The sequence below is a fragment of the Drosophila melanogaster genome, chromosome 3R, assembly GCF_000001215.4.
Source record: "Drosophila melanogaster chromosome 3R".
In the NCBI taxonomy this organism is placed as follows: Eukaryota; Metazoa; Arthropoda; class Insecta; order Diptera; family Drosophilidae; genus Drosophila; species Drosophila melanogaster.
In genome coordinates, this window is record NT_033777.3 from 14848719 (window position 1) to 14864205 (window position 15487).

A 15487-nucleotide genomic window follows, 5' to 3' on the forward strand; every position below is an offset into this window, starting at 1 on the left:
TGTGTGCTTTCTTAACGCTGCGATTCGAACTGGTTTCAAGCCAATCGACTGCTATAAATAAACAATTATTTTTAATGCAAAGCCAGCGAATGCGACCGCAGCAGACACTATCCATGGTATGTCGCCATAGAGAATAATAATGGTAAGTAAATAAATAAAATTATTGTGGTCATTTAGCAGACGCACTGGAATAGTGAAAATAAAGTTACACGTAGTGTTTGGTTTAACTGTAATAATAATAACAATAATATCTGCTTATATTTAAGGTAATTAAGGTTTTTTAGCAGAGGTATTAAAAGCCTTTTTTATTTTAACTTACTGGACTTCTTATGATCCTTTCATAATTATTAGTTAGTAAGTGGATGTAAGTGACATTTGCCATACAGACCTGGTTGAGTTACAATAAGCGCTTAACAAATAGATTACAAAGTTGCTTTAGTTTTATCGGTTAACCCTTGTAACCGACGACATTTCGTAAGATTTGAACTTCTACCTTTAGATAGCTAATGTATCCGTTGGCTGTGCGAATCAATAATTAAATGGTTAAGTGCAGCTCAAGCTTATTCATCTGTGGCTTACTGGCCCCAGTCAGATACGAGATACACTCACGTACACCAGATAGAGACAATTCAATTTTAGCCAGCTTATGGCCATTGTTATGGCCATTATATCTAGCTAACATTTCAACCGCTGACCGTTGGCGTTGGCGAAACAAAATGAAATAAAACGCTCCACACTCGACTTGACTTGGGCTGGCATTCAATAAGAATTTCAGTCCATTCGGGGACATATTGCAGCCAGCTGATGCTACGAAAAATAAAAAATATTGAAAAATAGAGAAAGAAAAGTGTGCGCAATAATAATTGTAACAGCAACTGCCAACAAATCAATAACAACTCACACTTTGGTCCACTTCGAAGCTAATGCCCTACAAAATTGTTACGATCTGTGGGCCTTGAGCTAAAAAACAAGGAATGAGAATCCAACACATTGCTACTTATTTTCTGAACTGATTTCAATGATTCTGATTCATTTATTCTAAAAAGTTCATTGAAACTCTTAAAGTTTTCAATTGCATTTCCGTTGACCGCCTTCGATGTGGGAATTCTTTTAGAAACAAAAAACTTACAGTGGCGGTCAGAAAAATGTTACTTTAAATTTATGAAATATATATATATTTAAATTTAAATAGAATGCTGTATATGTCAACTTTCTGTGCGAAATCTAGGCTAGTAACTACACTTTTACTAAAGTCAACTAAACTATTATTGTTCTAAATAATCGTATCAATGACTGTTTAAATCAGCCCCATTTTGCGGCTTGTTTACAGATTTTTCCGTCACATTCACAAAAGTGTTTCACAGCCATTTTGGCCATTGAATTTGTCAAGCTCAAAAAACGCGAAAACAAAACAAAGTCGGCGGCAACCATTGACAGACTTGTTTTGGCCAGATTTTTGTTTCTGATTATGTGTGTATTTTGCTTGACTGCCGGGCGGCTCAATTGCGCTGCTTAATGTGATTTGACCAATTTGGGTTCTGTGACCAAAGCCAGAGCGTTAATTTGCCTATAATTATTCTGGCATGTCTATGAGATAATTGCACCATCGGATCTGTCGGATTATAATGAACGAATCGTGGCCAATCTCGCTTTGAAATTAAAGTCAGTAGCTAGTCAAGGGTATTCGATGAACCTTTAACCACGTTCTATGCCCTTACTTTCATAAGTTTATCTTGCGAGGCATCTTCACTTGGGTTCACTTTTGATGACACTCGTTAAAAGACAGTTAACCCGATTTGGATTTAGCTTGATTACTGTTTTCGCGACCAGCTTATTCTGATGTGGGTTTATCACTGGCCAGACATCTAACCGGCCAAAAGCCCAACCCAAAGCCAAGCCAAGAAATGTCTCACATAAAGCTAACTTACTCTGTTGTGGCAGCTGTTTTCATTTCGATAAAAATGCAAATACATCGAAGAGCGGAGAGAAAGAAAAATATCGTTATTAAACTCAATAACTGTCACCGTTTTTTGCATAAATTATAATAAGTTTCTGCGGCTGGAAAAATGCTCAGCCGAACTTCTAAAAGATATTCCATGTTTGCAGCGGAAATAGAAAAAGGCCGACAAGCAAACAAGATGGAAAATTAAGGAAGCTGGCGAAATGATAATGATAAATGTTTTTCGGACCGACGAAAGGGGGCGTAGCTTGGAATGAATATTTATGAATGATTAATGAGGGAAGAGGCGTGGCCCCCCCAAAAGGTGGCCCAAAGTCAGAGTTGATGGAAAATCTCCAATTACCTCGTGCAGCGGCCAGGGTTCACAGCTCCCTGGTCAATGCACCGCAACTTATCTGGAAAACTGTCAAGCTCCTTATCCACAATTCCACGGCATACACATGACATAATGCCCAAATATTTGGATCTTGGGCACATAAATAAGTTCAGCAAGTGTGCTTTAATTGTACGGCGCATCTGATAAGCGCTCGCAACTTAGCTCATTTCAACCTTATCGCCGAGCAGAAGACAAAAGTAAATGTACGTTATATGTACGTTTATTCCACAACTAGCATGTGAAAAAACCATTAGCATTCTGAAAAAAAAAAAAATCAGTGTCAAGTCGAAAGTCAAGAATTTTTGAAATTTATTATGGCCATGCCGCAAAGTGCTAATTAAACTCATCTGGCTGCCGACAGACAGAAATGCGAGATACATACGTCTTACTTAGTGAGGGCAACTTTTCCACACAGGTGACTCAAGTTCTTGTTAAACGTGTCTCTTGAAATCAGCTAATGCGATTGGAGTGTGGGAGGAATACCTAATGCAACTACATGTATTTTTAGGATAAAGTGCCATTAGATTTAAACGAGACTTTATTTGTAGTGTTAGGTGTTTGGAATGGGCCTTAAACACCTTTTCGTTGCATTAAAAATGTATTATTTAAATCAAATGGTGTAAATATATAAGGAAATTTGTTGGTATTATGATTAATGATAGTATAATAATCTCTTTTCAGTTCGCTTTGCTCAACACGATCTTTTACGAGCTAAACACACCCTCTTCACACCTACAAGATACTTTAGTACGTGCTGAACCACTTATCTTAAGTATCTTTATCACATATGGATGGTTTGTTTATTTAAATGAATAGGTATTTTAAAAACCTCTCGGAAACACGTTTTTCACCTCATCATAGGACGGAAATTAGAACAAATATTTACCATAGGCCAAATTAAATTAAATTATTAAATTACATATGTATATCTTTAGTTGCTTTTTTTTGTTGCTATGAAGTAACACTGTGAAATCATATGATTAGGCGCGTTGAGTACGTTTCGTATCCAATCATTTTGCTTTGTGGTTTTAAACCAGCATTTAAAGTATCTGTGGAATATGATTAATACGTGCCTTTGTCTGTCACGCTTAGGGAAATCTTTTCAGTCCACATCATTGACAAGCTTGAAGACTTTTGTTTGAGAACGCCCTCAGATTTACTTGGATACTTTTTATAAATAGGTGTGTCTTTATTGAATTGAGGGTCATGGAATTTTGACAATTAAATATTAAGCTTCTGATTAACACTTTAATGGTTTTCTAAGCCATTGCATCCCCCCGTGTCGCTTTATAAATATTACTTTTAAGGTATGAGAAATAAAGCGGAACTTTTGAAATGCATCTATTTTGTGCGATATTCAGAGGGCAAGTGTTACATAGTCTCTTTTCTATTGACAACATTGACGACTATTGTTCGAGAACGCCCTCAAATCACTTCACACCTACAAGATACACTGCTGTATCCAACAGATACCTGTCCTATTTGTCATTGTTGCTGCGGTGAATTAGTCATGCCAGGCCCGAGTTGAAAGCAAATGTTATTGCTCCTCAAACTCGTAATTCCCGCATCGCCATGGTCGCGTTGCGAATCGAGCTCCAGTTCCAAACGTAAATTGAACTTGGTAATGGTAATGGTGGGGAATCTTCGGCGATGTCACGGCGGCTGCTATGCAAACATCAAAAAGTCTCAGACGTGCATAAGAATTAAGCTGAGCTTGCAGCAAGAAAAGGTAAACAACAAGACCAGACGAGGGCTGGTTGGGGAAAAATAAAGCAGAAAACAGAAAAGTATCTGCAAGATACAAGTTCCTCGGGCGGAGTGGGTGCATCCACACACGCGTGAGCTGTGTGTTCACAATGTGCCCCTCAAGAGACACATATATAGTACATATACTCTTACAGCTACAGATATAAAAACAGAAACGACGGGTCGAAATGTCCGGGGAAAAAACAAGGAGACAGTTAAGTATCTTGTACCTTTGCGGTGACGCTGATTCTTTGTTCTTTGACTCCGCAGCTTAATTAAATTTATAAACCGTTAAAATAATCAGAGCCCGGTTGCGGATTCCTCCTGTGCAAGCCCCATCTTTAAGCTGTGAAGAAAGCAATTACAATCGCTTGTATAACCAAAGAGAGAAAGCTTCTACCCATGTTGATGTGTGCAGTTTAAAGAAAATATACACACTTTTATATCAAAGTCCAGGAGATAACGGATTAAATCAGAAAAACTTCGCGTTCCTGAGAACCAAAGTCTATGATTCCAAAGGGATCACTTATATTTGGTTCAATTGTTCTGCCATGATTGAACCATATAACCATATAAAGATATGAGTATGTAGACGTTTGTAAATACCCATAGCTCGAACAGAACTTTCTTAAGCCCAGATTAAATTTGTTCTTTGATTATTATATTCTTTACCTTAGTGGTTGCGAGATACTTTTGTATCCAGTGCCGCCTGACCGCTTGTGTTCGTAGAAATGGCTTGTGCAAACTTTGGAGATCCGCCAAATTCTGCGTTGTTTGGCTTAGAAATTATCCAATTCGTTTTCGGAGTTCGCTGGGTTCGTTGCTTTCGTTGCTGCTACTTTGCATACACCGCCGTTCGATGGCGATTACAGTCGCTGCGTGCGGTATCTTCGAGATACATACGTTTGGTATTGGTGTGTATATAATTCTGATATCAGACCGAATAAAAGACACACAAAGAGGAGCACTTCGGAGGCACAGGTAGACGGAATGAAATCACACAAATCTTAAACCGGCAATCTCATCGCACTCACAGATACACACGCACACATGTATCTTATGTTTCAACAGCGGAACGGAACGACGACGTTCGCTCGGTTCGAGACGCGTTCGTTGACTAAAGTCAGTTTGCCAAGTCGATCGGTGGGATTTGAGATTGAAACGCGGCCAGCGGTTGAAAGCAACAGGTTGAAAGCGGCTCTTTCTCCCTCTCTCTCTCCCTCTCTCTGATGGTCAGAAACCGAGATACTGAGATACTCGGCTACTCAGATACTCAGATATTGCTACCTGAGGCGCCCTTCTCGCATTATCATTAGGCCGAATGCTCGACGGCGACGTCGCCCGCTATCAGTTTAATTACGTATGAGAAAGCCACTCGGAAAAGCGCATTGTTCTCGTTCTCACTCTCCCTCGGTTTTTGATGCCCGGATTCGCGTGAATTGCACTTACTTCCCAAACTGGATGCATTTAGGTGCATATTTATACACTGCCCGTCGGCAATTTGATCCCTGCAAGGGTATATGCGCTAATAAAGTAAAGTAAATTCGGGAGAAGCTGAACTTTTGATTTTCAAAATTAGTTAGGTCTTAAGGTGAATTCAAAAGCTATCATGTCATATACTTAAGTGGTGGAACTTTTTTAGGTTCCAATGAAATATATTGTCTTAAATTCCTTATCATATCAGTCAGCTAGAAAGAAATGAACAAATTTGAGCACATAAAATACATTCAATGATTCTCTGTAGATAAGCCTATTAGTGCAAAAATATGTCAAAGCAAAGCCATTTAAACTTCTTGTTTGTATGCATAATTGAGTTTATAATATTAATAGGCAAACATGTACCCACAAAATGATAGCAAAACTATTTGCTTTCGTTTGTTATTAAATTAAATTACTGAAGATATTACTTATCGTAAACATTGCGTGCTATGTCTAATATCCTTAAGCTATTTGATATTTAAAACCTTTTGGCATGCCATAAATTATCTTGAAATGATCGGACTACATATTTGGATTGCATTGCGATAAAGTTGCGTTCATATTCGCAGTTTTTTAAGTGAATTAAAGTTTTTGATGTCGGCAAAAAGTTCTTCTCCGGTTTTCATTCGCAGAGTGTCCAATATCCGCCTACATATGAGTGCGATTTCACTCTTTCCCGTCCACAAACGTGTGAATTCGTGCAGCAAACATTTTCACATGCCCCCGAGTGCAGTGGAATTTGGAGTGCAGTTACAACCATAACAATGGCCACTAATAGTTGACATGCGGCACTGACAAATATCATAGTTGTTGAATAGCATTTTAAGAGTATATTTAATTAATGCTGGCCATGCGCTTTGGGAATGCCTACTGGCCCCAGGGCCATTGTTTGCGTTACAAAACATCTGGCATATGTGGCGTTAATTACAAGTAGAATTGCCCCTGGCACCCCACCTCAATTTACATCTAAATTGCAGGTGCTCCAGGACACCCGTGTCAGGTGATGTGTAATCAAAGCCGCTGCCACAGAATCCAACGCAGTTCTTGCTCCTTCGAGCCGGTCAATGGACTCGGTGTCACCTAATGAGTCGATCCCAGGCGATGAGTGGGCGTTAAGCGGCCAATTAAGTCGGCTGATGACCAAACCCATAAAGCCAGGTGTAATAAAAGTATACAGCGATGCCAGCCATGGTAACTGAGGGCTTTCACAGGCCTCTTTCGCTGACTGAGCCAAAGTTTTCAGTTCACTTTTTGATGGCCATCACCGGGAAGTGGAAGTTCGCCCGCCAGATGAGCAGCGATTCGCTGGCGTAGCCTAGCAGCAAGATTATAATTAAAAGTAATCAACGACATTATCAAGCCAAATGCTAAGGCCAGAACGCGAAGCATAAAGCCAAGGCTAAGCAACGGCAAAAGGCGAAAATCCAGAAATTCTGCGGCGCAACAAGTCAAAGTAGTTGGGCCCTCGGCCGTGGAGCTCTGTCACTATACACATAAAAAAATGGGAGTGTTTTGCATTTATTAAAGCACATTAAAGTAATGGTGTATATATTCAGCAATGCAGAGATGATTTTTTTTATCGTGCTTTAGACTGAACACTTTTTGCGGTGAGATAACTTTTTGCTGACCTGCTTTCCTTGAGATAGGTTTAATCACTGTTATCAGATTAAGTTTTATCACAGTCTAGATTTTATTTCAATGGCAGAAATAATGAGTGTACATTTTATGCAATGAAATGCACTTTAATTAATGACATCTAAAAAAATAGCTTTTAAAGCAATGTAAGCTACAGAAAGTATTTTATTCTTAAACGAATATGTAAAAACATTCAGAAGAACTTCTGTGCAGCTTTCGCGTCGAATATCGGAGCGTTTCGAATGCGGCCAACAAAACATTTAATTAAGTTCCCTCTGCCGGCGAATGATGAACGAGCGCTCCATTAGATTTAATTTACTCAACAAGTATTACCAACATTATCAGTGTTATTAGCTAGATGAATGTGTATTCCCCGGTCCCCCATTCCGTTCCTTCATTTGTGCCAGTATTCGTGCCAGTATTTGCTCACTGTGCAAGTGTGTTTGTTAGCGGAAATGAAGTAAGTGTGCTGATGCTGCCATCTTGGGGCCACTGCATTTAAATTTCACAATAAATGTATCTTAAAGAGGAATTCTTAGTCTGGGATTTCCAGACTTCCCGAAATTAAAAGCTATGTATAATAATATGCTTAATGTTAAAATGGTTTTATATATAGTTCTTATAGCAAAGATGTAAAGGCACCAAGGATAACTTAACCAGTTAAACCTTCAATTAAATTAAAGTTGTAATTTCCATAAATCTGTAGTAGCACAATATTACAAGTTCGTTCATTGTCTCATTACAAGTACAAGTATTTCCTAGTATATTATTAAATATAATGTATATATACGATGGTAATAAGTGCAGAATAAACGGTCACATAATGAGGTTTTTTTGCATAATCCAAACTTTAGGTGTGGGGCTACTACAGCCCCTTTGACATTTGGCATTTTACATTTCTATAGAACGGTGGACTTAGTTGGCTTAATGGGAATGCTTTCATCAATTGCTGCCCCAACTGGATCGATGTCCACCCACGGGTTGAAGGCATAAAGGACATCGCAGGACCTGCCACATGTGACCTGCTGGGCGACAGGCACTTCCTTTCGCCTTGCGCCCGCTGCCAATCTCCAATGGCGCTTTTCAATTTAGCTATTTCCGCCCCAACAGTGGCCAACATGATTAAGCAATCAGAGGCGACTGTAAGGCGCAACACCCGCCAAATGAGCCAGGCCAACCAACGAAAGGAATCGAATGGGGAGGGCGCCAACTTTGTTGCCGGCGGAAGGGATTTATGTGTTTAGATTACTTGAGCCGGCAAGGCCAATGGAACCGCTTATATGTTTATATGATGGCCGCAACAAAACCGTCATTAAAGTGTACTAAGTTGGCCAAAAGGAGCAAGTACTCAATATAAGTTGCCAAAGCACGTCGACTCATTAATGACCCTCATAAATTTTTAATGCCTTTTTGCTGTGATTGCATTACGTAATATATCATAAAAATAATTAATTATGCACCAGGAAAGCTGGCGTCCCATCAACATTGTTTCGCAAAAAATTAATTCGTTTTCAGAGGAAATTCAATTTAAAGAATGCGAAATATATCGTTCGATTGTTTACCAAAATTAATGATTTTATAGGAAATTTGTATGGCCAGGAAAATAAATTTTGTTGTCATCAATAAATTTTCCCACATTTCAGAGTTGTTTGAAACACGGCCAAGAAACTGAGCAGTGTCAAGGCTTAAGGTCTGGCAATGTCGTCATGGTAAACTGAACTCATTGTATCGATTCGTAGGCCTTAAAAATAATTGTCTAAAAGCGAAAACGTGTACGAGTACTGTCAACGAATGTCGCACCAGAAGAAAAGAGGACAATAAAATGCTTTCCATTTTGCGGCAGCGTCGGCGTGACAATGAAAACACTTTCCAGTTATTTGAATGCCAATGCAGCATAAAACTCGGATCCCATCCACCACCCATCGCCCACCTTCCCGACCTTGCCCCACCTGTTCCCTTTTCGGCGAACGACGCATTAAAAGCGGGTGGAAAAGCTCTGGAACTAGAACAACAAACAATCCAGCCAGGGTCACGAAATACACCAGCCAGTACGAGGACGAGAGTATGCCCCAAGAAATTGAAATGCAGATGGGGGAACTTAGCTGAATGGAGAGATTCTTACCCCGCGGAAAGGGATGCCGTTAAGTACAGTGAATGCTCCCCCGGCGAACGAGCACCTCATTTGGTCCACAATTTAATTCCCATTTAACTATATATTCAACGGAGTGAATAGTCCCTACTTTGAACTAGCAGGAGATAAAATATTATATCCATCGAAAGCTGCCAATTATTATGGTTTTTTTCGATGAAGGAAATTCTGTTTGAAAGTAGATATCTAAATGAAGTAAATGCCATAGGAATCATTAACGAATAATCGTATAGGCACTCCTAATCGAACCTTCACTGTAAATACGTTTAACAAAAAGGCGCCTGCCCCCAAAAAATGGCAACAATTTTCCGCGCATATCAATTTAGAGCACCCGGCTGGCGATGGCGAACCTGGTGGGACTAACAGACTGGATGACTGGGATGTTCGCCGGTGGCAGACGCGCGTGATTTGTCGGCCATCTGCCTGCAGGTAAGCTATAGCATACGTGTACCGATGGGCTTATCCCAGTGTAAAAAGGAACTGTGGACCACGGAGTACGGAGCTCGAAGCTCGGAGCTGTGGCACCGCAAAAGGTCGAGCCATAAATTACGGTCTCCAAATGTGCGATACGTGCGTTTTCCGAGGGGATTGCCGCTCGGCGCTACCATTCTTTTTTTTTTTTGCAGTTAATAAAAAGCTTGTTCCAAGTGCATTAGCGCTGCAGTTCGAGTGGCAAAAGCAAGTGCATTGTCTGCCAAAAAACTTCTTTCATTGTGGCACATTTAATTAGGAAAGCAAGGGAGAGGCGGAGAAGAGTTTGCAAAGAGAGAAATATCTGACTTAGTAAGTTGAAAAAGTGCAGTAAGACAGCTCGGCTCTAAGGCGAGTTTCGATTTAACTTACAAAATTACAAAGGAAAGTAGAGCAGATCGAATAAAAAAGTCCTTCGGTGCGGGCAAAATGCGACACTTTCGTTGCTGACTGCGCAAAAAATAAGCTAATCAGTGAAAACAGTTGGGGTGCGATGTTGCTTACATTGACGCAAAACTATTTGAATATCCAATGAACATTTGAATTGAAAGTTGATAAAATAAGATTTCGTTCGGTCGATATATGTGGCTCTAACATTCAAGAGTCTGATACTAAACTTGGCTTCCTTTAAAAATGATATACAATTAGCTACCTTGTATATTAAGTTCAGAAAAGTTCAAATATTTTTCACCATAAAGCTTGTTTGCATCACCCTTTCACCGAAGGACTCTCTTCTAAAATAATCTTTAATAAATCAAGTTAATCATCACTTACATCATTCTAGTGGCATCTCTCTGCCTCACCGACTCGTCTCTGTTGAGCACCTCGATGATCATTTTGCGCTCGTTCTCGGATAGATTTTCGAGGACCTGGGATGTGGCCACCGCCAGTTCCGGACCCAGTGCATCGATGGTGTCCACCGGAATGCGTTCCACGCTCGTCGACTCGCAACTGCTGCCCATGGTGGAGCCGTGCAAATTGTACGGTGCCATCCCGCCACCCATTCCCATGCCACCCATGCCGCCGACCATGCCCATTCCCATGGCCATGTTCATGCCGCCGCCCATGCCGCCCCCGGTTACGCCCATTCCCAGGGCAGATGCTGCAGATGCGGTGCTCACTGTGGTCGGCACTGTGGCACTCGTGTTGCTGCCGCCGTACTGCAACATGCTGTTGCTGTTGGGCTCTCCGGCGGCAACTGCTGCTGCTGCTGCTACTGCTGCTGCGGCTGCTGCTGCCCTATGTTTGTTGTTCGCGGTCTGGGTGGGCGTGGCGGGGAGGCGGGCGCTTCGTCCACTTGACATGCTACACCGATTTGCCAATGGGACAACTGCAATTCCAGATTCGGTTTGTATCCAAGGGATGGCGGTGTATGCAAATAGAGGGATATGGCCGCGAGTTTGAAATGTGACTTTTTAATTTCGAACTGTGAGTTGCTAGTCCCTCGCCGCTGTTTGCCCTAAAATTTGATTTTAATTTTATGCTGCTTTGCGGCCGAAATGCGCATCATCCTGCCGGTGGGCAAATTGATACCTGTAAAATATAAAAAAAAAAAAAACATTTCTCCGTGAATATTCTGCAAATTCCACTCGAGAGAATATAGTGCATAAATTGGACCGAAATAGCAGTAGATACTAGCCCTCCTCTTCAAACTGCCAATTAAAATGTTCAATAGCCGCCGCAATGGATGGCCAAAAACGTAGCATACTTCAGGGGATCTGCCCCTACAATTCCCTGTTCATATTTTCAGTTTATTTATTCTGGTTATGCGGCCAAAAATCCACTACAATTAAATCAAATTCATTGAAAGAGCAGAAAAAGGAACGAAAGTTTAAATGTAACATATATATATGTTGGCCATTTTCGGAAAATTTATTAAGCTTGAATATGCTAAGCGGAAGAAACCACTAGACTAAAATAATAAAGCCAAAACTGCTCCTAAAACCTCTTTCAATCTAGCTAAAAACTAAAAGCTTCTAAAGACGTTGTTAAACGATGGGGAAAGTAGAATTTTTGGCAACGTATCAATATTTCATCATTCCGATTTTGTCACTTGCCATTATTAAGTCGGTTTCTATCAGCTCCTGTCCAGGATCACGAATTATCCGGTGGTGACCCAGTTTTTCACCGTGCTGTATAAGCCATAAATACACGAGATGATTAATTGAATATTGAACACATCGGCGTGTCACACACACAGGAAACCCCCCCCCCCCCCCCCACACCGTAAACCATACAAATGTCGATATGCTCGTTTACGTAAGTACATATATGTGGATTATGTGGATTTGTGGTGGTAACAAACGCAGAAATATACGCTTTGAGTGTAGATTTTAGATACAAGTACAACTTTCAGGCAAGGGTAAACGTGTGTGTACACACGATTTGTATTTGATAAGGTGGCAATGTTTGGGTAACCATTAAAATCGAATTACTTTGGCAAACTGTTTGCCAGCCACTGCTCCAAAAATCCATTAAGATGAAAGCCTCAATAAACTAAGACCTCAAACTTAATTCCAAAGCCAATTCAATGAGAATTCACTCGAAATACTACAGTCGGAACATAGTAAATAACTGGCTAATGAAGGTGTCAATAAACTAATTAGGCGTTTAACGAACGGCAGTCCAATTAAATGATGTGTATTCAACTATTATTTACGGTTTTAACGCAATATAACATATCAATTAATCAATTAAATGATGTATATATACTATTTGTTTAAGCCTAAATGGTTGATTTCCATATGTAAAAAAAAAGGTGAATAGTCAGTAAACGTTTATATTTGCCAATCTGTTGTATAACTATACAAATTGTATGCATTTTAAAATCTGTATGCAAAGCAAAACCATATCTTTTTATTTTAATACCTTTTACCAGTTGTTCTTCAATATTTAATTATTTTTTGTATCACTAAGCTAAGCTATATCACTAAGCTGAGCTCCTGAAAATTTCATCTACGAGCAGCTTTTGCCAGACTAAGTTTTTATTGTGTGATTTTTACAACATAAATAATTAAGTTAAGTAAATACGCCCGGAATCTATTATATTTTATTTTTGATAAATATATTTATATATAAGCTACAGTGCTGAAGAGAGCAACGATCCCCATCACTGCTTTTTGGCCACTTGTCGACGGCACTGCCACCTGTTACTGTCATCCAGGTGGGTTGACTCTAGTGGTCCTCGTGGCGGTGTTTAAACAAAAGGCACAGTCCTTCATGTTCAATTTAATTTCTCTGAATAGTTGGCCCTATTGTATGTGAGCGTGTGTGTTTGCGTGGGCATGTGAGCAGCGCAACAGCAACAGTCAAAAGACATTTAAATGACAATGACAGTTTCACTGTGGCGGCCCAGAAAAGGACAAAAGCGAGACTTGATTGGCAAGGAGCTGGCGGGAGCAGCGAGGCAGGCCGGCATGCAAAGTCCAACAGTTTTATCGACTTCACGAGTGCCACACATAAACACACACTCACCCACATACACACACACGCTCGCTAAGACGCCTTCCGGCATTGCTGACAAAAGCGCTCATTTCAGGTGGCGTAGGTGCAAATGGAAAAAATAAAACGGAAAATTGAAAATGTCATAAAGTTACGGGGAAAACACAGGAAAATATGTTTATTTGTACATATACTATATGAGGGACAGCTTTTAATGTCCTTAAACTGAGAAGTGGGCTTCATTCTGAAAGATTTCCATTAATGGGAACATATATCATACTTTAATTCATGTGACATAAATGTCAGATTTTTCTTATTTTTGTGCTTATTATTAGGATTTTTTCTTTCTGTGCATGCGTATATCCGCGAACCTACTAACCGGCTGACTGACAGCCAAGCAGGCAGACAGGACTAAAGACATGCGATATGGCAGGAGGGCATCAATTGTGCCATGCTGACGCTGCTTAGAAGATGAGAATCCTTCGGATCTCGTCCACCAATATCCTGAATCCCCATGATGGATGCATCGCATGTGCACAACTGACGCCCGACTGCGTGCAGTGAAAATGTAATTAAGCATTTCATGCTGCCACCTGGCTCGTCTTAAATTCTTGTTGCACAGTGTAGGGCTACCAAATGGAAACTGCACAGAAGTCTTATATTTTCAATTTAAACAGCCTCTAAATAACATTGCTAAGCATTAAGTTTGAAATTTTCTCGTATTTAAGATATAATAAGATATAATAAATTTGTTACTATTTTCAGTGTTACTACATTGACCACAGTTGTAGATTCGTTATACCTCACAGCACGTTTTCCCATTGAAGGCATCAGAAACTAAATGGAAAGAAAAAGAGATGCACCTACGTGCAGGCTGGTGACGTTGTGTATGGCTCTTTTTTTTAATTTACACTTGCTGAATTTTTAATGATGCATGTGCCGTCGTTGCGTAATTCGTAATGTGCAAAGGATCTGGATACGTATTATCCGCCTCTGCACACAAACACATCCACATAAACCAGCCAGGGGCTAAGGATAAGGATGCCTCTTGTGAAGCAGGTCCCAATACCGAATTCCAAATGTGCCGGGATGCCAGGCAACGACTATTTTAGGAAGGGAAAATCCATTGACTTGACAGACAAAGGAGAGAGCTTCCGGAATACGCAGCTCGATCCTGGTAATTGAATTTGACTTAGACCAACGACAATCAATATTGAGACAAGGATGCCACAGGAATACCGTGATGTTTCATCCGGCTAATGGCTGTGTGCCGTTCTCGTTTGGTTTCGTACGGATAGATGAGAGATTAATATGCACATTGCACATACGTCACGTTGACCAAGCATAAAACGTTCGAACTGCAACACAGCGACACGTCATGAATAACCAAAAACAGGACGAAAGCAACAAACAGCATCTGCCATTCAATATTTCACTGTCATTATCAAACAACTCGGTGGAGAGGTCACAATCTGAGCAAACAGTAGACAATCCAGGGTCAAAGTCAACTTCCCCGAATGCGGAGCGCACAAAAGGGAAGCCATGACATGTCGAAGGATACTGCTAGACTGTCTGTTACATCAAAGATAAATATGCAACAGTCTGCCAACGGGGAGAACAAACAAAGAATCGGGATTCTAGGACTTTCGAGCTGGCGGCACACGCTCTTAGGTCTTCCCATGTCACCGAATGTGGGACAATGTGAAAAATATAAAATAAAAAAAAAAAGACTTACCTATTTAAAGTGAAAAGCAATGAATGAGAGGCTCTAGTTTGCTTAAAACGCAATATTTATTGCTCAATTAGATTTCAATGGCGGATAATTTATTTAAATGCTTATCCAGTTTACCCCAAATGTATGGGACATTTTTCTTCATTTTTTTTGGCAACACTTTTGTGCTGAAACCATTTCACAGGGCTGACTAAGTGGCTCATTGGCCGGGTCGACACCAGAATCGAGCGCACACATAGCGCAATCAATGTCAAAGTGTCGCATAAGCGAATACACAAAAAGTCCGTGGAACACAGATAGATATGAGCTGCCGTGGAGGAGTGAGTAGTCCTAGCACCGTGTCCCAGAAACGCCTCTTTGCCCGTCTTACAGGGGTGTGGTGGCATATATTACTATAAAATAAGCGTTAAGCTTGACTGCAGGGGGTGGGAAAGTGGGGGAAAGTCTTGTTACACCCCCAGTACCTATGTACGTATGAACATTAAGCGTCTAACTTGT

At 40.5% G+C, this 15487-nt stretch overlaps 1 protein-coding gene across 5 annotated transcripts in view; it reads right to left on the reverse strand.

The window, feature by feature from the left end:
* btsz (bitesize) overlaps window positions 1-15487 on the reverse strand; it is a 71397-nt gene that overhangs the window by 44627 nt on the left and 11283 nt on the right. For 3 of the 5 annotated variants that reach the window (NM_001014625.3, NM_001144584.3, NM_001260180.2), the window contains exon 1: window positions 4755-5201. Coding sequence is in view for 2 of the 5 variants with exons in the window: in NM_001014622.3 (NP_001014622.3) it covers window positions 10591-11120 (530 nt within the window). In the remaining 3 variants the exon portion in view is untranslated. Of the gene's footprint in view, window positions 1-4754; window positions 5202-10590; window positions 11350-15487 lie in introns of those variants that run through there. The other 2 variants (NM_001014622.3, NM_001275653.1) reach the window with 1 other exon arrangement.